This window comes from Martes martes (genome assembly GCF_963455335.1).
Source record: "Martes martes genome assembly, chromosome: 3".
Taxonomy (NCBI): Eukaryota; Metazoa; Chordata; class Mammalia; order Carnivora; family Mustelidae; genus Martes; species Martes martes.
In genome coordinates this window covers 69865827-69891395 of record NC_137890.1, presented here as the reverse complement: position 1 = coordinate 69891395, position 25569 = coordinate 69865827, and the positions used below count along the sequence as shown (strand labels likewise).

The window sequence follows — 25569 nt, the reverse complement described above, 5'->3', positions numbered from 1 at the left end:
GTAGGCAGAGAGAGAGGAGGAAGCAGGCTCCCCACCGAGCAGAGAGTCCAATGCAGGGCTTGATCCCAGGACCCAGGGATCATGACCTGAGCCGAAGGCAGAGGCTTTAACCCACTGAGCCACCGAGGTGCCCTTCTTAACTCTTCTTAACCACCATAATCATCATTAGCTCTGACCTAGACTATTGTGAGACTTTTCTTTTCCACTGTGAGTAAAATTTTTCCATCATAGTTCCAATCATATTATTCCCCCACTCAAAAATATTTAGGACCTTATACTTGTAAAAAAGAAAAAAATTGCATATATTTACAACTTGGCCATTCAAGCCCTTCTAATTTGTAGACCCAAATATACATTAAAATTTTTTAATTAATATATAGGGTATTTTTTTCAGGGGTACAGGTCTGCGATTCATCAGTCTTGCACAATTCACAGCACCACAACACATACTCTCCCCAATGTCCATCACCCAGCCACCCAATCCCTAACCCCCTCCAGCAACCCTCAGTTTGTTTCCTGAGATTAAGAGTCTCTTACAGTTTATCTCCCTCTCTGGTTTTATCTTGTTTCATTTTTTCCTCCCTTCTCCTATGATCCTCTTTCTTGTTTCTCAAATTCCACATATCAGTGAGATTATATGATAATTGTCTTTCTCTGATTGAGTGACTTCACTTAGCATAATACCCTCTAGTTCCATCCACGTCATTGCAAATGGCAAGATTTTGGGGTTTTTTGATGGCTGTATAATATTCCATTGTGTGTATATATGGACCACATCTTCTTTATCCATTCATCTGTTGGTGGACATCTAGGCTCTTTCCATAGTTTGGCTGTTGTGGACATTGCTGCTATGAACATTTGGGTGCAAGTGCCCCTTTGGATCACTACATTTGTATCTTTAGGGTAAAAATCTTTTTTAACTCCCTACCTTGACCTACTCTCATGTCAGTGAAGCTGAATAATTTTGTTCTTTTTTGTGCCTGTATTTTGCTGTCTTTGACTTTCTTCTAGCCCTCCCATTTCTACACATCCAAATCTGACCCTTTTTGTGAATCAAGGCTTAAACACAAACACAACCTTCTCCATAAAACTTGCTCAGATTCTTAGAACTGGTCTCATTTTTATTCCCCACAGATTTTTATATGCAGTCCTTTGATACATACATGCCTTGTCCTTTCTTTATTTATGTACTTGGCTTTATTTCTCTTACTTGAGTTGAACTTTTTAGAGGTAGTGTTGTTTCTCAGAGGCCTTTGTCATATATTTGAATAGAAAGTAAACCTGGAGAAATAAAAATAATATGAATCTTAATATTATTTAATATTTAGCTGAGTATTTTAGAATTTGAATGCAATTCATGAACTATGTGCTGTATGTTCTAGGTTCTGTAAATACAGAGATGAGTGAGTCATGGCGATTGCCCTCAAGAACATAACCTCTTAGGAGAACAGAAAATATAATTAAGTATTGATAATACAATGCAATACACAAAATAACTGAATTATTTGCAAGATACCATCAGTAGTTTTGTGGTTAATTTTTACTAGAAAAGGCCACTAAAAGTGAATTTATGTAAGATGCAGACTAAAATTAATTTCACAGTTAGTAATGAATAAAAGCTTTTAATTGGAACTTTTTCTTGGAGGAAAATGTTGTGTAGTATTAGACACCATCTCCTTTTTTCCTTATATTGAACCAAATATTGGTTATAACCATAACCATGAAAGTATCAAGTGTTTACTTTTCTGAGTATATTTTTTCTGATAAAAATTGTATTACTCTATTCTGTACTTCACATTTAACTTTTATAACATAGTTAAAAGGGTAATCATCTTTGCAAAAAACAAACATTTGAAGACTTCCTCAGTTCATAGGAACTCATCTTTTAAATCTTAATTCAGATGATTCTATTTGATGTACCTGTTTGTCATAATTCTTGTCAATTTTCTCATTTTTATTACTGTGTCAGTTGCTTGCAAATGATTTAACAGTTCTTTTCTTTTTAATGATGTTTTGGAATCCTGCTACTTTGCCGTGATTCAGTAATTAATTTGCATTGTTAGATTCTGAATGATTTGTGAGAAAGTGACAAAAACATGGTCTTGGTTGGAAATGTATTTGAGTAGGAGGGAGGGATGTGTTAGTGGAGATTAATTTTCTTAATGAATGATGTGCTCATTCGTGAATATATTTGAGATATGTTGACTTACACAGTTAGTAATTGAGCATTTTCATGGTAAATAATTTTTGAAAAGATTTTATTTATTTGAGAGAGAATAAACTGAAGTTTAAATTAAGTGAAAGGAGATACACCAAATAAGGATTTAAAGGTAAGAGTAAGATGTTATGACCTAGATTTTGCACTTGATCTTAGCCAAAAGGCCGAGAAGCGATGATGACCTAGATTTTGAAGAAAAACAAAATGAACATTATAGATAGTAGAAATAGTATACATAACATTGCAATAATATGAAACATACCACACTTTGTGTTCATTGGTGGAGGGTAAGGTATAATTATGAAGGTCTTTGTATGTCTATAGAAGGTCTTTGTATGTCTCATACATGACTCAAATGTCATATTGAGCTTTGTCCTATAGTTTATTCCACAGATAATTGGTATATCAGATATTGTGCTAGGTTTAGAGGCACAAAGGTGAATAAAGATACAGTTCTTGTCTTTGAGGAATGAGCAGTGATAGGTAAGACCTATAAAACAATTATTTTAATACTGTATAGTAAATGTGATGCTGGAGATATACATAGAATGCCACGAGGGCAGAGAGCTGGATTCTTCATAAAGACTACACAGTGGGGGCGCCTGGGTGGCTCAGTGGGTTAAAGCCTCTGCTCAGGTCATGATCCCAGGGTCCTGGGATCGAGCCCCGCATCGGGCTCTCTGCTCAGCAGGGAGCCTGCTTCCTCCTCTCTCTCTGCCTGCCTCTCTGCCTACTGGTGATCTCTGTCTGTCAAATAAATAAATAAATAAATCTTAAAAAAAAAAAAAGACTACACAGTGATTTCTGTAGATTTAGGAGCCATTGTTAGAGATGAGGAGGAGTTGTTAGGAGAGTGGAGGTGGGCGATTTAGGAGAGGGAGTATGAGGAAAGCAGGCACAGCGATAATGAACAGTTGGTTCATTTATGGAACTGAAAGTAATTTCGTGTTTCTGAAATTGATTAGCAACACTTGCCTTTAGAGTTGTGCATTTTGATCTGAATAGTTTTTTCAGTGTTAAAACTAAAAAAATGAGTTGGACAGTTTTCTCTTGCTCAGTAAGTGAAGTAGCCTAATATGAGATACTATTTAAACTATTTTTAATACCTTAAGTTAGGATGGATCTATATGTACTAGTTTTATCTGTTTTAAAAGTACATCCAGGGTGCCTGGGTGGCTCAGTCAGTTAAGCATCTGCCTTTGGCTCAGGTCATGATCCCACGGTCCTGGGATTGAGCCCTGTGTGAGGCCTCCCTGCTCAGTGGGGAGCCTGCTTCTCCCTCTTCCTCTCCCCGTCCCCCTGCTCATGCTTGGGCTCAATTCTCTCTCTCTCTCAGATAAATAAATGAAATCTTTCTTTAAGAACATTCATTATTTTCCAACACATGTAGCTGGTAGTTATTAATTAGGGTCCAGGTAAACATTCTAGCCTTGAAATTATCATATCACAACATCTCAGTCTTGTGAGCAGAAGCAATGTTGTGAATACACCTAGTCTCCTTTCCTCTTCAAATTTTGTATTTGGGGGTTTATTTACTCTTTGCTGCCATGTGAATAATCTGTGGAGTAATTATGTCTTTACAGGATGAATGCTATCAAGTAAGACAAGTGTTTGCTCAGAAACTTCACAAAGGCCTTTCCCGATTAAGGCTTCCACTTGAGTATATGGCAATCTGTGCACTTTGTGCAAAAGATCCTGTAAAAGAGAGAAGAGCTCATGCTAGGCAATGTCTGGTAAAAAATATAAATGTGAGACGCGAGTATCTGAAGCAACATGCAGCTGTTAGTGGTAAGCATATATGAAAATGAAAAGTATACTTTTCTAGCCAGTTCCAGTTTTATAGAACACAAACTGATGTTACTGTTATTTATTCTTGTCTAATCAGTAGTCTTAAATATAAGGTATTACTATTTTTCAGTAACTACTTTCCTTTTAAAAAGGTCATTTTTAAAATATAAATGCATAGATATTTAAATATCAACTCATATTGTCTATATAACTGACTAACTGGCTAGGGAAAATAAGCACTGACACTGGATAAAACAGTAAAATACAGATATATGTATAAAGATTGTCTAAGTACTATCTTTGAGATTTAAAAAGTACAGTCTTTCGTTTTTCATCATTCTCACCTGGAGCTGATGTTAATAATCAGGTGCTTGTGTGCCTGTTTTTAACCTGCTCACTTTATCCTCTGTGTTATTATCAAATAGCATCTCATCCATGTTATTATCAAATGGTATCAATCATCCTCTCTTTTTTGTGCCATTGAAAGATGTGTCATATTTTTGCTTAGCAGCTTAACAAGGGAGTGTTAAACATACAGTTGCTCATAATAATAAGAAAAATGGATCTTATGTTTCTTAATTTCTTAGTAATGAATAGTTTTTTTCTGATCACTTTTTACCGTGTGCATTTGAAAATGAAAATACTTGTCTTAATAGCCTTAGCAAATGGTGCATTTAGTAGGCCTTTCAGTATTGAACGTGGTGGATGAATAAATAAACTGTTTATGATGTTCTTCAACACTGGACATTTCAGTATATTTTTCTACTAGGCGTGTGGTAAACTCTTGGGATGCAGGAAATAATGGTATCAGAGTCAGAGACAGAAAGAGTAAGATTTGGTTTTCTAACAACCTGAATGTTTTTTTTTTTTTTCTTTTTCAGAAAAATTACTGTCTCTTTTACCAGAATATGTTGTTCCATATACAATTCACCTTTTGGCACATGACCCAGATTATGTCAAAGTACAGGATATTGAACAACTTAAAGATGTTAAAGAGTAAGACTTTTTTCATCCCATTTTCATGTTTTCTGAAAGGTTTTTCTCTTTGCTGCTAATAATGGAATCCCCGTTATAATTAGTTTATTAGATTTATTTAATTTCTTAGAAATTTAGGTTCTTTCCCTTATTTGTTCTCTTGTTTTTTTTTTATAGCATCCTTTCATATTTCATTTCCTATGTGATTTCCCAAAACTTAAGTTAGCATAATTACTGTATAACTGTTCTGTTTCTCTACCATTCTGGCATGTCTTTTCTGTTGATGCAGTCCATTAAAAACTTCTGTTCCAGTTCTGTCTTTTCCTACTTTCTTCTCCAACTCTAGATTTTCATGTGGGCTTTATTCACATAGCACATTTTCTTTGCAGTAACTGTCTACCTTTAATAATGGGCTAAGCTGGTAACTAGGGAAGTACCCCACTTAGTACTCCATTGGTGATTCTCTAGTTCAAGTTTATGACACTTGTAATTATTTCAATTATTGTTGAGAGGCCAAAAAACCATCTATGCCTGGGTATGTGGAACAGGGAAATATATTGGTATTTAGAAAAGTCTTTATAACACTAGCAGAGTTCTTTAAATTAAGTTTGAGGCCCCAATCCTCTTTCTGCTATAATAAAGGATGACCTTTGTGATTTTGAGTAAATGAACTTATGCCTTTAGCTTCGTATTAAAATAACTGGTGGTTTCTTAGTTCATAGAAATATTTTATAGTTAAATATTTGAGTTGCCTCAAGAGGATAAAGTCAGATTACAGATAACTTTCTCATGGCAAAGGAAAAGCTATTACCTCCTTTTAGCCACAGTTTGTTTTTTTAAAAACAAGCAATTCTCCCAAAATGAGTTCTGCGTTAGAGTGATTTTGACTAATGAAAACTTCTAAGCACCCTGCTTTCTCAGAGAACTTTGGTTTTTGAAATACATTTAATATTCTTCGGAATTTACTAAACATTTGGTTTATTTTTAAATTGCCCCAGTACAGTCATGAGTAATCACCCCATTCTGTCAGAGAGCCACTCCAGGAGAACTTACCCTATACCCGAGATCTCTAAGGTTATTTTTCCCCTTCTAGAATGATACCTTGTTTCATATTTCTCTGTTCACCCTTTACTTTTCTCCTCTGTGCCAAAACCCTGTCCCATTCTGTCTGTAAAGTGATAAATCACCTTCAGTTTGTTCTGGAATAGGGTTGTATGTAATTAATGCACACTGGTGAAACTTCCTTGTAATTTTTCTCTTTCTAAGTAAAGACAGTATATTTAGTTGTCAGCGATGACTTTTTCTTCTCTAACTTATTAGCAAGACTTTTAACTACTAAGTTGAGTAGTTACATTTTCTTGAAAACTTCAATCAGGATTGCAGTCAGTCTTGAGTTTTGAGGCTTCACTTTATCCCTGACCCAATTATTACTTTAGGCAGTCTTCCCTCCCTATCTTGTTAGGAGTTAGGATGGCTTTATTCTCTCCACCATTTAAGTTCTTTTTTAACCTGCCTCCTTGGGAACATTAGTGAAATTTTGGGAAAGGGGTCTTATGAATTCACACCTACATTGCTGGTAAGTTATGATATGTATGCGTGACATACCTTTTTTTCTCTGTTGATTTATAGCTAGTTTTTCCTTTTTATTTTTTTCCATTTATGGAGTTTATTATATTTTTATTTAGAATTACTATATCATATTAAACAGCCAGTTTTTTCCACTTCATTTCTTTTTCTCCCCCCTCCTTTTTTTTTTTTTTAGATGTCTTTGGTTCGTTCTAGAAATACTAATGGCTAAAAACGAAAATAACAGTCATGCATTTATCAGAAAGATGGTAGAAAATATTAAACAAACAAAAGATGCCCAAGGACCAGATGATGCAAAAATGAATGAAGTATGTAATTCTTTTTAAATAATTGTGATTCCATGTTGATTTAAGCATTTGAGTGTGGATATGCTACTTCTGTAGTACGTATAGACATTATCAGTCTTTTTATTAGTATTTAATAATTAGTATTTCTATTAGTAATTTGAATTACTGATCTAGAATTACTAATGTGAAATTAGTAGTAATGCTGTTACTAGGAAATAATGAAAATAATAGTTTAAGATATACTATTATACTGAAAACTTACATTAATGTGCTTTGCAGATAATTGTGTTGTTTTTACAAGTTGAAGGTTTGTGGCAATCCTGCACTGAGCAAGTCTCGTGGTACCATTTTCCAACAGCATTTGCTTATTTCATGTCTCTGTGTCACATTTTGGTAATTCCTGCAGTACTTCAAACTTTTTCATTGTTACCGTCTATGTTATGTAAACTGAGATCAGTGATCTTGGATGTCAACTATTGTAAATGTTTTGGGGTGCCACACCTGCACCCACCTAAGATGGCAAACTGAAATGACAGATATTATGTGTGTTCTGACTGCTCTATCCAGCAGCTGTTCCCCCATCTCTCTCCCTCTTCTCAGGCGCCCCTGTTCCCTGAGATACAGTAATATGGAAATTAGGCCAATTAATAACCCTACAGTGGCCTCTAAGTGTTTAAGTGAAAGGAAGAGTCACGTGTCTCTTACTTTAAATCAAAAGCTAGAAATCATGAAATTTGGTGAGGAAGTCTTGTAGAAACTGAGATAGACTGAAAGTTAGGTCTCTTGCCAAATAGTTAGCCAAGTTGTGCATGCAAAGGAAAAGTTTTTGAAGGAAATTAAAAGTGCTACTCCAGTGAAAACACGAATGTTAAGAAAGCAAAACAGCCTTATTGCTGACACAGAGAAAGTTTGGCCTGAATAGAAGATCAAACTAGTGAAAACATTCCCTTAAACCACAGCCTAATCCAGAGCAAAGCCCTAACTCTCTGTAATCTGTGAGGTCTCAGAGAGGTGAGGAAGCCGCAAAAGAAAGCAGAAGCTAACATGAGTTTGAGGGAAAGAAGCCAGCTCCGTAACAGAAAGTACAAGCTGAAGCAGCAAGTGCTAGTGGAAAAGCTGCAGCAAGTTACCCAGTAGTTCTAGCTAAAGTGGTTAATGAAGGTGATTACACTAAACAATGGTTTTTCAATGTAGATAAAACAGCCTTCTATTGGAAGATGTCATCAAGGACTTTCATAGCTACAGAGGAGAAGTCCGTGCGTGGCTTCAAAGGGCAGGCTGACTCTCTTGTTAGGGACTAATGCAGCTGGTGACTTGAAGCTGAAGCCAGTGCACTTGTACCATTCTGACCATCCTAGGGCTCTTATGAATTATGCTAGATTCACTCTGAGTGCTCTATATATAGAACAACAAAGCCTGAATAACAGCACATCTGTTTACAACATGGTTTACTGAATATGTTAAGACCATAGTTGAGATCTGCTAAGAAAGATTCCTTTCAAAATGTTACTCATTGTTGATAATACACCAGTTCATCCAAAAAGCTCTGACAGAGACATATAATGAGATGAATGCTGTTTTCATGCCTGCTAACACAGGATCCATTCTGCAACCCATGGATCAAGGAATAATTTCTACTTTTAAGTCTTCATTTTATAAGGGTATAGCTGCCATAGGTTGTGGTTCTTCTGATAGATCTGGGCAAAGTCAATTGAAAACCTGGAAAAGATTCTCCATTCTACATCCATTAAGAACATTTGTGATTAATGGGAAGGATTTAAATTATCAGCATGGAGTGGAGTTTGAAAGAAGTTGATTTCAACCCTCCTAAATGTCCTTGAGAGGTTCAAGATTTCCATGGCTGCAGTAACTGCAGATGTGGTAGAAATAGCGAGAGAACTTAGAAGCGGAGCCTAGAGATATGACTGAATTGTTGCAATTTCACAATAGAACTTTAATGAATTAGGTGTTGCTTGTGATGGATGAGCAAAGAAAGTTGTTCCCTGAGATGAAGGTGAAGATGCTGTGAAGATTGTTGAAAGGACAACAAAGGATTTAGTGTATTACACAAATTTAGTTGATAAAACACAGTAAGGTTTGAGAGGATTGACTCTAATTTTGAAAGTTATTCTGTGGGTAAAATGCTATCAAACAGCCTCACATGCTACTGAGAAATTATTCATGAAAGAAAGAGTCAGTCAGTGCAGCAAACTTCATTATTGTCTTGTTTCAAGAAATTGCCACAGTTCAGCAACCACCGCTCTGATCAACAGCAGCCATCAGCACTGAGGCAGGACTCTGTACTAGCAAATAGATCTCAAGTCACTGAAAGCTCAGATGATGGTTAGCATTTTCAGCAATAAAGTTTTCTAAAAACCTCCACCTATCTATCTATCTGGGCAGGCTCCATGCTCAGCATGGAGCCCTGTGTGGTACATGTACTCATGACCCTAAGATCAAGACCTGAGCTTAGATCAAGAGTTGATCTGAGTCACCCAGGCACCCCTGCAATAAAATATTTTTTGATTACTTATACTATAATTGTACATTGTATTTAGATATAATGTTGTTACACACTCAGTAGACTATAGTATAGTGTAAACATAACTTTTATATGCACTGGAAAGCCAAAAAATTCATTTGACTTAATTACAACATTTACTTTATTGTGCTTTAGAGCTGAATCTGCAGTATCTCTGAGGTATGCCTGTACTGAATGCATGTTCTAGAATTACTCCTAACTCACAGAGTCGAGGATGCTACCTTAAGTATCTAATTTTTTTTAATACCATTGCAGAAACTGTACACTGTGTGTGATGTTGCCATGAATATCATCATGTCAAAAAGCACCACATACAGTTTGGAATCTCCTAAAGACCCAGTACTACCAGCTCGTTTTTTCACCCAACCTGACAAGGTAGTTGTTGTAGATTTTGTTTATATAGATTGAAATAAAGTGTATTCTCAGCATTAGATTGTGGGAAGATTAGGAAGGATCGGTATCAAGAGCTGGCGTTTTACTAATGTCTTGGAAAAGTCACTATGAATCTTCCTAATGTGGTTCAAGACTAGAATATCGGTCAAACTAGAGGACACAAATAAGGTTTAGAGATTAGTTAAGATGATCTAGAGTTTGTGTTCAGAGTTTTATGCCGGTGTGTGAATTCAGGCAAAAATGTGATCAAAGCATGTAGATCTCTTGTTATTGGCCATTGATCCAAAATGGGAAGGAGAATGCTGACAGGGACATGCCTTAAGTTATAAGCCTTGATTGAGATTCATAACTGGTATGAAGAAACAAGCAGAGAACAGTACTGGAACAGGTTCAAGACCCAAGGAATGTTTATAAAAATGTTCCTAAACCACTTTTACAAACCTCAGGTATTGCATGTGATATAATAGGTGTTTTCCAGAATTGTTCTTAGAGATTCATAATGCACCTAAGAATGTTGACTGAGAGTCTGGAAACTACCACTACTGATTTTGGTTTTTAGTACAATACTAATTAAAGTCTAACCAATGTATAGAGATTTACAACAGCCTTGTATGTGTATGTTCACCCAGTAGCTAAAAGGGACTGTCTGCTTTTAAGCATTCCCCTTGTTGTGATTAACAACAGGAGTATATGTGGTCTCTTCTCTGGAGAGTATTGTTACAGAAGCATGTGTTTTCTGATGCGCTAACAGAGCTCTAACATGTTAGATGTTAAATGTGTTTTTGTTAATATTGGAGTTAGTATGAGACTAGTTTAAATTTATTACAGTATTTATTTATTTTTAGGGGAGGGAAGGGACAGAGGGAGAGAGAGAATCTTAAGCAGGCTCCATGTCCAGAGCAGAGCCTGACACGGGGCTTGATCTGGTGACCCTGAGATCATGATCTGAGCTGAAATCAGGAGTCAGGTGCTTAACCAACTGAGTCACCTAGGTGCCCCTTATTACAGCATTTAAAATTAGTGACTGAAATTTTGTGTTTGAACTGATTATTTAAATATGTATTATGCACTGTGAAACAAAAGCTGTCGTATGCTTTGTTGGCTTCAAAACACCTCGTGTATAGTGTTTCAGTATTCACTAACTGCAACTTTTTCCCTTGCTTGTAGAATTTCAGTAACACCAAAAATTACCTGCCTCCAGAAATGAAATCGTTTTTCACTCCTGGAAAAGTATGTGCTGAGAATCATTCTAATTTTTATGTAGCAGTTTATTTTAGTATCATTGGCATAACTATGTTATTTTATATTTTGTTGAAAATCGATATATCTTATGATAGTAAATATAATTATTAGATATCTTCCATTTACTAATTAGAAATAACTATATTTACTGTATAGATGCAAGCTGAGATACATGAATTTATTTTGTAGCTTATAAGAAAGCCCTGGAGACCTTGACCCTGAAGTATCTTACCCTATAACAACATGATAAAAGTCTTAAGAGTTAAAAACATCTTCTTAGGTCCTTCCAAAGGAATAGTCTGATTATCTTTTTTTGTTGACTGCGTATTTTATTTGTCCTCAGTTTCTATGTAAGCCTTTTCCTCTAGATAGCTAAGATGGCATTAACTATTATGCCATCTATATAGTTTTTCACTCATTCAGGTGATAATTCATAATCCTTATATTGCTTAAGGATAGTCATATTTGTGTGTGTGATTTGTATGTAAACACTTTGACAGATTTTTTTTTATGGTTCTTTACATGTAAATTTCTTTTGGCTTTAATCAAATAGAGATATGCATTTTTTCATTTCAGCCTAAAACAACCAATGTTCTAGGAGCTGTTAATAAGCCACTTTCATCAGCAGGCAAGCAATCTCAGACAAAGTCATCTCGAATGGAAACTGTAAGCAATGCAAGCAGCAGCTCAAATCCAAGCTCTCCTGGAAGAATAAAAGGGAGGTAAGTACCTGAGAAATATCATACTTTAAACATTTAAGGATTCCAACAAGGCACTGAGATCTAAAATGATGTAACCCAAAACATTTAATGTCAGTGCATGGAAATCATTGCATACCTGACCATTCCCATTTAACACTGGTAGCCATTTACAAGTTCTTACTTATTTGCTCTCTTATTTTAGATAGGCATTCCATCTTATTAGCCTTTCATATTTTAGCTTGCTGGTAGAACCTATGTTGGTAGACATAAGCTAAATGTCTAGCAGTCATGAAATTGTTATATTATGGTACATCTGTGCAATGGAATACATAACATTAAAAATGATGAAATATGAGCTAATATGAATTATTTCCACAATACATTATTGAGTAAAAAAGGCAAAGAATAGAACTGTATTATAGTATTTTCAAGTTTTTAGAAAGGATTTGTATTCACACTGGCTTTTATTTTATAGAAACTTTTTGGAAGACTACACAATGTCTTATGGTAATCTAGTGTAGGAGGGAAATTATTTATATATTCTTTGGTTTGAATGTCTTTTTCCTGTGTACATGTATAAACTTTTTTGTTCAAAAAATTGTTTTAAAATTGTACTTTCAAATCATGCTCTACAAATTTTTCTTTTTAAGAAAGAAAAGGGAAAATAATTCACACTTTCACTAGTTTCAGTATAATGCTTCGTATACCGTTTGTTAGCCGCAGAACCTTGTACAGGGCTTAACTGTCACTGTTTATTGATTTTGCTCAGTTTTTAGGAAAGACTGTGCTATCTTTTGTATTGTTTTTAACCAATCAATAAAGAAAGGACACATTCTAAAATGTCTTATCAATTTCCTTGTAATGAATAAATTGTCAAGTGATATATAAAATAGTAGTAATTTAACAAAAATTACATAAATAGCTCTTGCTTTAGATTCCTGTATTAATACATATTAGTGGCTGATACCTACATGACCCTTCACCTATATCATTTGGACGTTTTCTAGTGGATGGCCTCATACTTGACATTGCCAAAACATTTCCCCAACTCATTTCCTAAATTACTGGTTTTTCTTTTTGAATTCCTGGTTATAATCAAAGATGATCTAATTCACCCAGTCGTTTAGGCTAAGAGCCTCAGAATTGTCTTTGACTCTTGCCTCTACACTAAGATATTGCTGTGGAGCCTAGTGATATGATTTGTACTTTTATTAGATTGCCTTGGTTGTGGAAAATAGAGGAACTAGACTTGAGGTAGAAAAGCCAGTTAGGAGTCAGCTAACAGTAATTCAGCGAAGGGATAAAGAGGGAGGAAGATGGTAAATAGTCAAATTTAGGATTTATTTTGATGGTAGAGCCAAATAGTTTTGCTGATGGGTCAGATGTGAATAATTATGGAAAGGGAATATTTAAGGATATACCCTAGGTGTTTTGCCTCTGTATTTAGTGGTGGTGCCATTTACTGAGATGTAGAAACCAAATTTGAGGGGGAACAGGCTGTGTGTGTGTGTGTGTGTGTGTGTTCTGGGGAGATGGAGAAAAGAGGAGTGTCCAAATGACTGTTTTGGTTAAAGTTGAGATGCCTATTAGAAATTCAAGTGAGTAGACAATTAGATATGTGAGTCTAGAGCTCAGCGTAACTTCTGGGCTAGAGATTGAGATTTAGTATTTAACAATGTTTAAATGGTTTTTAAAGCCAGTTTAAGGTTGTGATCAGCTAGGACAGAAGACAGCCTTTACACCAATAAATGAGAGCATGTGCTATTAATTCACTTAGGATTTATTGAATGCCTACTTTATGGCTGGCACTGGTACAAGTGCTTAGTATAAATTGCTAAGTACAGTTGACAAAATGATCCATGCTTACACTCTAACAGGGGAAGATAGTAGAGAATAAACACAATCACTTTACTGAATTAGAGGGTATTAAAAGTACAGAGAAGAAAAAGTGGAATGGGGCTATGGGAGAGATAAAGGACAGTGCAGATTGTAGTAATATAGGCCAATTCAACTTGCTAACAAGAAAAGTTTTAATTTATATGCCCACTCCAAAATAGAATTTAGGTTTTAAAAAGACTTAGGGAAAAAAACTAAATTTGTGATTTTTTAAGTTTCCCTATTATGTTAAATTAAATGTGATTTGTTGCTTGTTGGTTTGTTGCTAAATATGATAGAATAAAATGGATACTTTTTTGAAAAGAATGAAACTTCCTCATAAAGCTGTAAAGCTACACTAGGGAAAAGAAAAAAATTTTAAGGTTATTTCATTGCAATAATTATAAATGTCTATATTAAAAGGCTTGATAGCTCTGAAATGGATCACAGTGAAAATGAAGATTACACAATGTCCTCACCTTTGCCAGGGAAAAAAAGTGACAAGAGAGACGACTCTGATCTTGTAAGGGTGAGATATTTGGTTTGTTTTTATGATAATTATAATAATAATGATAAAAATAATTTTACTGTATAAATAATAATTTTTACAATGAAACCAGTTAACACTGTTCTCAAATTTGACACTTGATTTTCTTTTAATGGTTTTAATCACAAATTTGAGTTTATAGTTATCCTCTATCATATAATTTAAGGATATTGAATCTCTTGTATTTCTTGTCATTTTAATAAGTGATCTTTATCTGTAGATCTTTGAAATCAAACATGCCAGTCCCATACTCAGAACTGCTTGGGGTTTTTTTTGTTGTTTTGTTGGTGTTTTAAAAACACAGTAAGTTTAGACTTAGCATCAGAAGGGAAGTAGAATGAGGGTCCTTAAAGGTTCTTCCATTTTCGATGATTTCTTGAGCCTTTCATTACTAGACAAGCTTCTAGTAGTGAAATGCTACAGTCTTCATAAAGGCCACCTTTAGTTTTTAAGTTTTAATAACAATGATAACTTGTATGACAAACAATTTATAAATGTCATTTAAAGACAGATTTAGTGCAGATATAAAATACAATTATGTATTCCAATACGACCTGATAGCTTTAATAATTGGACACATTTTGACATTCTAGGTTAGCTTTAAACATTTCTCGAATAATCAGTGAGGCTCTCTGAATCAGTTACTTTACCTGTAAAGTGTGGCTACTTAGCTGGTAAGATTTATCAGAATAAATGAATTAGCCTAAGTTAATTGGTGTTGCTGCTGTTTTATTATTATAAAGATCAGTATTTTTGATAAATGATTATTATAAAGTAAAAGTTAATGCATTTGAATCTACTCTGTTAGGAGAGGTGGAAGGTTATTAATAAAATACTTTTGCTTTCACAGAAATACTAATGCCCTCCATGTCTACCACTGGCCCAACATTACATATCCCAAAACGTTTAAGTTATTTTCAGTTGTTTTCAAGTTTCTTCAGTAATTTGTTTTGCCAGATTGTTTTTCTTTCCACTTGAAAAATTATAATTATAAAATTCTTACTAAATCCTTACTATTCATACTGTAAATTCTGATTTTTATTGGCTGTTTAAAAATTTTGCCCAAGCAGAATTAAAAATTGATCGCTTAGCCAGAAAGGAATCCTGTTATCTGGATTTATAGAAGAGAACCTTGAATTGAAAAAGGTATTTATGTCTTCTAGTCGTACTTCTCACTTAATGCACAAATTCCTTCATTAGCATTTAGGAGAGTTGGTTAGCACATGCTTGAAAATGCCTTAGGTGGAGAGCTTACAATTTCTCTCATTTATTGGAATCATCAGCTAGGCCACCCATACCCAGATACTATCCTGTTCCCTTATTCCCACGTCCCCCCAAAATTTGGGAAACATGGTTGTGATGGATTTTGTTATCTTATAAATTCTATATCTAGCTCTACCTTCTGGAGCACTGAAGAACAAAGTCTGTATATTTCATGGAAAAGTTTTGAAATTCTGTGCTTTTGAGATTGATTTGTATAATTATAATGGAGGCTTTGGCTGCCTTTTGTGTAACATTGCATCCATTTTCAGAAATATTACGAGAACCTTAATAATAAATATCAACTGACATATCAACTGAGTTTAGGATCATGAGACAGAAGTTCAGTTTAAAAAAATTTTTTTTAAGATTTTATTTATTTATTTGACAAACAACACAAATAGGCAGAGAGGCAGGCAGAGAGAGAGGAGGAAGCAGGCTCCCTGCTGAGCAGAGAGCCCGATGTGGGGCTCGATTCCAGGACCCTGGGATCGTGACCTGAGCCGAAGGCAGAGGCTTTAACCCACTGAGCCACCCAGGCGCCCCAGAAGTTCAGTTTAAAGACCAGTAAATTATAGTGAAAGAGTACTGTCTTTACATATGCTACCAGCTTGACATTAAAATTTCACCACAAAGAAATTATTTTCCATATACATTTATATTCAAATATTTAGTTTTACAAAGAACCTATTTTCTCTGTTTTCTGCTTCAAACCTCAGTTTTATACTCCCTCTGTTCTTAAGACAGTACAGTGCAAAATGAGGAAACCAAGAAGGTAGTGCTTTAGCAAACTAGATTGTTTTATAGTATTCTCAAGAAAACAGACATTGAATACCCTGTTTACCACCAACCTTTTCCAGGGCATAAAGGAGTTCAACCACCTTATCACATTTTTGGACATCAAAATGAATTGTAACATTTAAAATTGGAGGTGATAATTTTAAATTTAGTTTTAATTCAATATTTCCCTTCTCTTTGCATCTCTGAAAAACAATAATCGATTCATAATTTATATACAAAATTCTAAATAAACATTAACAAATTAAATGAGTCATTTACAGGTCTATTTTTCCTGAACTGTAAGGATAATTTAATGCTAAGAAATCTTTTAATATAATATAGTAAATAAGTATACCATAGAAGAATACTAACAAGATAATCTCAGGTCATATCAAGAAGACATAAATACAATTAAAAATCCATTCTTGATACATATGGACTCTTAATAAACTAATACAAGCAGGGTACTTCCTTAACATGCTGAAAGTTTTATCTGTTTAAATCAGTAGTCATTGATTCAGTTACTCTTAAGTTATTCATAAAGGCAAAATGCTTGAAGCATTTTTATTAAAAATCAGCAAAACGAGCTACTGTTGTCATCACTGTTATTTAAGATTGTTCTAGAATATTTGACAAATTCAGGAAGACATGAACTAGGAGTCAAAGATGTGACAATGAAAGAAGAAACATTCATTTTTATTTTTGTACTCTTAGAAAAATAAGAGAAGCAATTGAAAAACTAAGAATTTAGCATGGTAGCCATATATATAATAGATGTATGTATGTGTATAACTAATTTTACTGTTAATTTTTCTTTATATCAAAATTTTTTATATATATTATGTATGTTATATATTACATGTGTATATATATTCTTTATATACACTTGTGGGGAAGGAGATTTGCTACATCACAATAACTACTACAACAACAAAAATAGATAGATGGATTCATTGATCTAAACTTCCTTAAAAAAAAGTAGGGGGAAACTCTGTGGAGATATCCAAATTGAGAAACATATAAGACTTGAAGAGAAAGAAGGCATACCATGTTCTTTAATGGGAAAAATGAATAAGAAAAGATGACCATTCTTTCTAAATGAATCTATATGAAATTAAAAAATTCTAGTATGATTTTAAGCCCATGTGGAAGAATAAATAAATACAAAAAAGAAGAGTAATAATAAGATAAGCACAGCCAGACACAAATGTATTTATTTATAATTAGTAAAATATTATGCTGCTGTTACAATAGCTCAGAAACATTATTAATTTTTAAAACATAATACAAAATAAAGGAGGCATTACAAGTCAGTGGTTTTCTAAATGATTGGAATATTCTTTGGGGGGTCAATAGGAAAAATAGTTTAGAACTTCATCTCAAATCCTATTAAGATACAATAATGTCTTTTTGCTCAGGCAGCCATAACAAAATACCATAGACTGGGTGGCTTAAACAAATTAATTTTCTTACCATTTTGAAGGTTGGGAATTCAAGATCAAAATGCTGGCCAATTTGCTTCCTGGTGAGAGCTCTCTTCCTGGTTTGCAGATGGCCACCTTCTCACCGTGTCCTCACATGGTGTAGAGAGACAGAGAGGTCTCTCTGAGGGCCCCACTCACAGTGATGATCTCATCTCAAGTGAAGTATCTCCCAAAGACCTCTTCTTCAAATACCAAATATTAGGGTTGATAGGTTCAACATGTGAATTTTGTGTGGGCACAATTCAGTCCATAACAAATAGGAACTAAAATTTAAATATACACAAAAAATAGAAGAATGTGAATTAAAATACTAAGACTCCAGTGTACAAATGAGCAAAGAACATAATACCAATGATGTAATTAGGGAGTTCTCATACAGGAAACAAAATGACTATTAATCAGATGATTTTTGTTTTCTTTTCACTGATTTTTAAGAATGTAAGTTGGCACAAACTTTTCGGAAATAAAATTTACATTAATTTATGGGTATTGTACATATATATGTATGGAGAGGTATAAGGGTCATATTCTTGATTTCTTTGGAGAATTTCCTCAGTTTCCATCTTCTGGTCAGTGTATAAATTCTCTGATTATAGACTAGGCTTTTATTTTAACTTTGAATTACAAATTAAATAATTTAAATTGTTTTATTTTTAATTAGTTGTACATGGAAAGAAGCAGTATCTTTCAGAAGTGATTCAGAACTTTTATTAAAATTTTTAATAAGTGATTAATATGTTTAACTTTTCTATCTTGCAACCTCTTTATAAAATAAAAGTAGTTCTTTCATGGTGTCTAAGCATGATATATAGCATAGTTGATAGTTTATGTCTTATACACTGTGTAATGAAATTAGAATTATTTAAACTATCAAAGCAGATCTATTATACTTTAGTTATCCATTGTTCATGCAAGAAATTTAGAAAATTTTTTAATGAAATAAATAGCTCTTTGTTAAAATTTATAATTTAATAAAATACTGATCTTGAAAGTTTTCCATTTGAGGCTCTCTACCATAGTGAAAATAAAAATATATCCTCTTACCCTAGATAATTTTTTTAGTTAAAATACAAGTAGTTATGGTTCTGATGTGTGCTTAAGAACTCTACATTTTATTTAAGCACATTTTTATGACAAAGTAGCATCTTTTTTGTTTTATTTTTCAAATTGGGCATACTTAACAATTTTATGTTTGAAATTGTGATTTTTATTCCTAGTCTGAATTGGACAAACCTAGAAGCCGGAAAAAAACACCTGTCACAGATTCAGAAGAGAAATTAGGTATGGATGACCTCACTAAGTTAGTACAGGAACAGAAACCTAAAGGTAGTCAGCGTGGACGGAAGAGAGGCCACACGGCTTCAGAATCAGATGAACAGCAATGGCCTGAGGAAAAGAGGCTCAAAGAAGACATACTAGAAAATGAGGATGAACAGAATAGTCCACCAAAGAAAGGTAAAAGAGGTCGACCACCTAAACCTCTTGGTGGAGGTACACCGAAAGAAGAGCCAACAATGAAAACTTCTAAAAAAGGAACCAAAAAAAAATCTGGACCTTCAGCACCAGAAGAAGAGGAAGAAGAAGAAAGACAAAGTGGAAATATAGAACAGAAGTCAAAGAGCAAACAGCACCGAACATCAAGGAGAGCACAACAGAGGTAAGTACATGCAACTCTAAACTGCATGTATTTAGTGACTGTGTTATAAATCATAATTTGATGCTATGCACATTTGGGTCTTCTCCAAAGCAGAGCAGAATCTCCTGAAAGTAGTGCAGTTGAATCCACACAATCCACACCACAAAAAGGACGAGGAAGACCATCAAAAACGCCATCACCATCACAACCAAAAAAAAATGTGTAAGTTGTAAATAATACTAAGTTTCAAACCAGTTTCAAATTATTTTGCAAAAAAGTTCATAAATTTTCAAATATACATAGGGCTATATTTAAAATCCCATATATTTACTCTCATTACACTAGGTAAGATGAAGTATTTATAAACTTACCTAGGTGATTGATATCCCAATTAGCTCTCTGATAATATTTGTACGTTTTTACAGGTCTTAGGCAAATCTTTTTAAATGAATAGCAAGTAGATTATTATTTCCAATACAGACTTTATAGTACCTAGAGATGAGAAGGTATTTTTAAATAATCACATCATACTGACCATGTTGCCTTATCATTCCACACTAGAGTTTTTCTTAATGTCTCTCCTCAACAGGAGGAAAATGTTTTTACATTTTTGTAAAATAGTTTTTGTAACTATTTTGTAGAATAGTTTTTACGTTTTTGCTTTTATCCTTTGAATTGTGTAGGAAAGTAACATGCATTATTTTTCTTTAAATTATATCTACAGAAATTATCACATGTAGATTTGAAGTTTTTGGTGTTTTGATTTTGTTTCTTTTCTAATCAAATTAACACATCCATATCTACATATAAATAGTTTTGGAAGCACACGGACACATTTATAAGAAGTTACAGTAACAGTTCTGTACCTAAGATTATTAAAGTAGCAGGAGTATCAGTACTCTAATTTGTGTATTTTGCACTTTTCTCAGTTATTTATATAGAACTAGAATAGCATGTCTTCCATTTGTCAGAAATTCTGCAGTTTTCTTAGAATAATCTCATTACATAATTACATCAGTGCAATGACTTTTCAGACTTGCCAGCACACCTTGGCTAAATACTTAAGTTATCTTAGAAGTGTTTCCTATTCCTGTGTATTCCACAGGAAGAGGAAAAGTTGCCTTAGTGTCTAGCTACTTCATGTCCTCTTCCATTTAATTTTTTCCTTGGGTAAAAAGTAAAGGTAAGTATATTTTTGTGGTAGCTTTGTAAATGTGTTTGGATTCAATTACAGAAAATAACTGTTTTTAAACAAATTCTTAAGGAATATTAAATTTCCACAATTTTATAATGAGGAAATAACAGAAATATCTTTGAGGCTCATAACTGTAATTTGTTTATATTTGGGCACCAAAAAATTAAGGACTTAAATAATTATCATGGCATTTCCTCATACGAATGTTCTAAACCAACCAAGTGTTTCTTTTAAAAATCATTGTGAAAAAAAGACTCTGTATTTTGTCTTAACAGTGTATCTTCCCTTCACAGGGAACCTCTTTTTTTAGAACTAGTAGAATAACATATGTTATGATCTGCCTGTTTTTCTTGTTCTGACCTCAGTAGAATTGAGAAAGATTGTATTTTCCATGTAATTCCTGTTTTTTTCTTTTGTCAATTCTGAAAAACTGAATCATATAAAAAATACACTTGGTTTGAGTGTGGATTAAAAAATATTTTGGATTACCTAAGAGAAGTGATAAACTCTATTCTTAATTTTTTTTAAAAAAGTTGCCATACAGAGAATATAAGGTGATGATTATTGCCAGAAGGAAGTGGGTGTAGGGCACTTGGGCAAAATGGGTGAAGGGGAGTGGGAGATACGGGCTTTGAGTTTGGGAATGAATAAATCACAGGAATAAAGGGACACGACATAGGGAATATGGTCAGTGATACTGTAGTAGCATTGCATGGTGATAGATGGTAGCTATACTTGTAGTGAGCATAGCGTAATGTTTAAACAAGTTGAATCACTGTGTTGTATACCTGAAAGAAACTAACGTAATGTTGTGTGTCAGCTGTACTCAAATAAAAAAAAGGTTTTTAATTAAAGAATATACGTGCAGATAGAAGAGATATTGAGAAGGATACATTTGATTAAATGGTGATATCTATTACATATATTTGATTGCCTCAAATAGTGCTAGTACTTCAGAGAGTACTAGGTGCTGGGGGATATAGTGGCACAGAACAGAAATGATTCTTGTTCTTATGGGAATTACCATCTAAATAGGCATGTACTCATTACATAATCACTCTTAAATATGGAATTCTAAGTTATGATATGTGCCCTGATAAAAATTTAGGGTACTGTAAGAGAACGTAATGAAAGAGCTTGGGAATTGGGAAGTTTTCTCTTTGTAAAGTGACAGCTGATTTCTTGAAAATAATAGGAGTTAGGCTGATGGAGAGCAAGAAGAACACAATTGGAAGGAACATTGTATTTGAAGGTTCCAAAGTAGGAAAAATCTTGGCCAATTCAGAGAGTTGAAGGAAGGCAAGAATTTGCTAGATTGTAGTTCTGAGGAATTGGGGAGTAGAAAAAGATGGGAATGGACAGGTAGCCAAGGACTGTCTGCGGGGCCTTATATACTATGTTAAGGAGGTTTTTGGAATTTCTGTCAATATAGTAGGTAGTTATTGATGGGGAGTGAGTGACATCAGCTGCTTTTACATTTTTAGAGAAGAGGTAAAGAGATGAGAATGGTTTGGAAATGTGTAATAGCAATAGAGGTGGAGAGAAGTGGGTAGGATTTGAGATTTCTTTGTAAGATTTATGGGGCCAAATGAAGAGTGGTACACTAGTAAGAAGGACTCCAAATTTTCTGTTTTGAGCAGCTCAGTAGATACAGATGCCTTTTACTGAGTGGAGAAAAGATAACAGGAAGAGCAGACTTTGGTGTTATGTTTTAAAATCCTCTATGGTATTGGTCTCAGTCACACATGTTTTTGTTACTTGGTCAATGTTTGTAGGTGAGATTCTGGGATTAAACACTGGTTTAGGGTTTAGAAAATATTTCTTGGTTTGTAAGGTAATGAAGGATAAAAATGATAATAATTGAGAATTTATGAAATGAATAATTGAGAATTTATGAAATAAAACATTTCTACTACTCAAAGATCAGAATGCTCATTTTATTTTATATCTGTTTTACTCTAGCCGTGTAGGACGCTCCAAACAAGCAGCTACTAAAGAAAATGATTCAAGTGAAGAAGTAGATGTGTTTCAGGGTAGCTCTCCTGTCAATGATGATATTCCACAGGAAGAAACAGAGGAAGAAGAAGTTTCTACAGTAAATGTATGTGTTTATTAGAGTACTGTGTATGATAGTATAGAATATAGAATAGAGTTGGTAAATATTTTATAAGATACATATAGCACTTGCTCTTATAAGTCTAAGTATTTATTTGCTTTTCTTCATAGTTTGTATAGTTGTTTCATTTGCCAGCTTGGATAATTAGAGAGTATCCTTTAAGGAAAACTGAGACTCTAAGTGCGAATAATAGATTTAGCCTCGTGAAAATGTAAATATCAGTTGAAAGCTGAACATAGAGAAGAACAAGTAGCTGTCTGATGTTGTTACTTCAGGCATTTAAGTTGTACCTTGATTTCAGAGCACTCTTATGTGTTAAATGGACTGTGGTTTATGTTTCATTTTTCTTGGGAGTTTCACAGTGGAAACTGGAAGTTAACCATATAGGATAAAATCACTCTTTGAAATTTATAAAACTGGTAACAAACATTTCTTTTACAAAAGTGGAAATATGATTCTTCCTGAGATAATTTTTTTTAAAGAATGGCTTTGTCAGTTAACACATCTTGAGTATTTCTCTTTGAAAGAAATCCTGTTAACACATTTAAGTCAGGACTGTTCTCCTGATGATACACTAATGCTGAGTCTTTGGATCAGCACAGCCAGCCATCTTTATTTGAGAAACCTGTGTTCTGAGATGTAGTCCCAGAGCTGACCCCCACCCCTCTGTGCTATTTAACATCAGCATTTCTCTCTGCATCAGGGTTCATTTATATGAAGGGGTTAAGACCACAGAAAAATATCTGAACTCTGTGGTCTCAAACTTGTTGGGCTTGTTTCTTAAAGTATTTTTTTATTGTTTTGAGTGTAAAAATAAGGCTGATAAGTTCTCAGTGATTAATGTCTTCATCCAAAAAAAATTTTTTTTTAAACTACACCATAAATTAATTTTAATTAAAATCCTGTTCTGTTTATATTCTTCTTATTACCAGTCATTTTTGAACTAAAGTTTTATGCTTTCATTAGTATTTGCCAGTAAATTGTAATATATCTGAACTTCAGATTATTTCTATGTATTTGATGATTGTTACAATCCACATTCAATAACTGTTTTCCCAGAAAAACAACTATAAGCCTAAGTTCATAAGGACCAAATGTTTTCTTTTACCACAGAAACATAAATGAAAAAATATTTGCAATTGTTTTTCTTACTGTTTACATTGATTTCTCTTCATTACTCTTTGAAATTATTAAATAGAAAAGTAAAATAGTTTTTTCTTCTCTATCGTGGGAAAAACTATTTGTGGGCATTCAAATATTATATAAAGTCTAAATATGTGATGATGAGGTAGAAACTTAAAATAGAAGAAAGGCTTCCAGTGAAGAAAAAGAAAATCAGGAACAGCTAAGAATAATGATGGTTAAAAAATAATTAATTACTGCTATGTCTAATATTTTAATTAAGCATCTGGTAATTTTCCTTTTAAGGTACGGCGGCGAAGTTCTAAAAGAGAAAGGCGATGAACAAATGTAATTAATAACTTTCTGTGTGAAAGCTTTGAGAAGAAGCATTCTTTTGTCAAGCTTGAGGCTAAGTAAAGCCTTTGATGCACAAAGTGGGACTGCCAGAGAGTGGACAGTTGGAACTTTCTTTGATGACCTCATGTGTTTGTGGTCACAGCGCTTTAGCCATACGCTTGGTGATAACATTGACTATGGAGTCTTGTGGAAGTGTGATGTGCGATGGCTATGTAGACATAAACTAAAGAAAAAACTTGTAAATATATTTTTTTCCTTCCTTCCTTCCTCCCTCCCATCCTCCCTCCCTCCCTTCATTCCTTCCTTCCTTCTTTCCCTTCTCTTTCTTAATGTTTCTGACTTCTAAAGTGCTTGTATAGCTTTTATCGGCGGCTTTAAACTGACAGTACCCAACTGTTTATTGGATCTATTGATTTGGAAAGAGTTTGTTAGGATAGATCTTAAGCAGTAATCTGTCAGTGTTTGTATTTGTATTCTCTGCAATTTTACTGTGAAAAAATTTTTTCAACAAATGGTGTCATTTTCTTGATGTCATTGTTTGTTGGAGAGTTAAATGGTCTCTTTCCCTTGTGTATCTTACCTAGTGTTTACTCCTAGGCACCCTTAATCTTCAGAGGTGCTAAATTGTCTGCCATTACACCTGAATGATGCCTCCAATGGGAGGACACCACACAAATTGTGAAATAGTCCTGAAGTTTGATTATTTTACACCTCAGTATTGGTCTCAGAATTTTCTGGCCTTTCGTGGCAATGAAAATTTTAAGAAAAGAGAGATTTAAAATATTTTAATTTTAAAGAGTGTGTTATAAAATAATGTACTGAATTCTTTATCCCATTTTATCATCATCCCTTTTCAGTTTTTATTAATCTACTGTATCAATAAAATTCTGTAATTTGAATTAGTTTTTAATAGTCTAGAATGTTATTGTGTATAGATATTTCCTCTTGAACATTATGTTCAGAAAATGCAAATTATTACACTATAATATAAAATCTGATATATACACATAGAAAAGTTCCAGTTCTCCATAACAGTGTAAAGTTAATCAGAAAGAAAAAATTTTATTGATGCAGTGTGTCTTTATAAAGCTGTTCTTGAAAGCAAGTGTTTTGTATTTTATATAGTGAGTTGCATGTTTATGAAAAAGTGCTGAAAATGGGATGTGCTCTTTTCTGTAAATTCATATTTAGCCATAGTATATGATAGATTGCCCCATAACATAGTTTTTCATCAAGAGTTTATTATTGTACTTTATTTTGGAGCCAAAAACTTGTTTTTGGGAGAGGGGAGGGACAGGGTGGGAGTGATATATCCAACTATCTGAGCTACTGTAGGTATCACAATCTTACAAATTTTGAATGAAAATTCCACTTCATCTAGATTGGGAGAAGTAGAAATTTATTTGGACTTAGGGCAGTTCTTTTTTTTTTTTTTTCTCCATCATAATCTGCAAAATATAGAAA

General features: G+C 33.8%; 1 protein-coding gene across 2 annotated transcripts in view; it reads left to right on the top strand.

Moving 5' to 3' along the window:
* Window positions 1–25208, top strand: part of PDS5B (PDS5 cohesin associated factor B) — a 195303-nt gene extending 170095 nt beyond the window's left edge. Inside the window, exons 25-35 of one of the 2 annotated variants that reach the window (XM_080799688.1) lie at window positions 3802–4006; window positions 4888–5002; window positions 6744–6876; window positions 9653–9772; window positions 10958–11020; window positions 11609–11754; window positions 14032–14137; window positions 18897–19336; window positions 19430–19537; window positions 22473–22611; window positions 24055–25009. In XM_080799688.1, coding sequence (XP_080655814.1) covers window positions 3802–4006; window positions 4888–5002; window positions 6744–6876; window positions 9653–9772; window positions 10958–11020; window positions 11609–11754; window positions 14032–14137; window positions 18897–19336; window positions 19430–19537; window positions 22473–22611; window positions 24055–24090 — 1611 coding nt within the window. In that variant the 3' untranslated portion in view covers window positions 24091–25009. Of the gene's footprint in view, window positions 1–3801; window positions 4007–4887; window positions 5003–6743; window positions 6877–9652; window positions 9773–10957; window positions 11021–11608; window positions 11755–14031; window positions 14138–18896; window positions 19337–19429; window positions 19538–22472; window positions 22612–24054 lie in introns of both variants that reach the window. The other variant, XM_080799689.1, reaches the window with a different exon arrangement.
* Window positions 25209–25569: the final 361 nt, after the last annotated feature.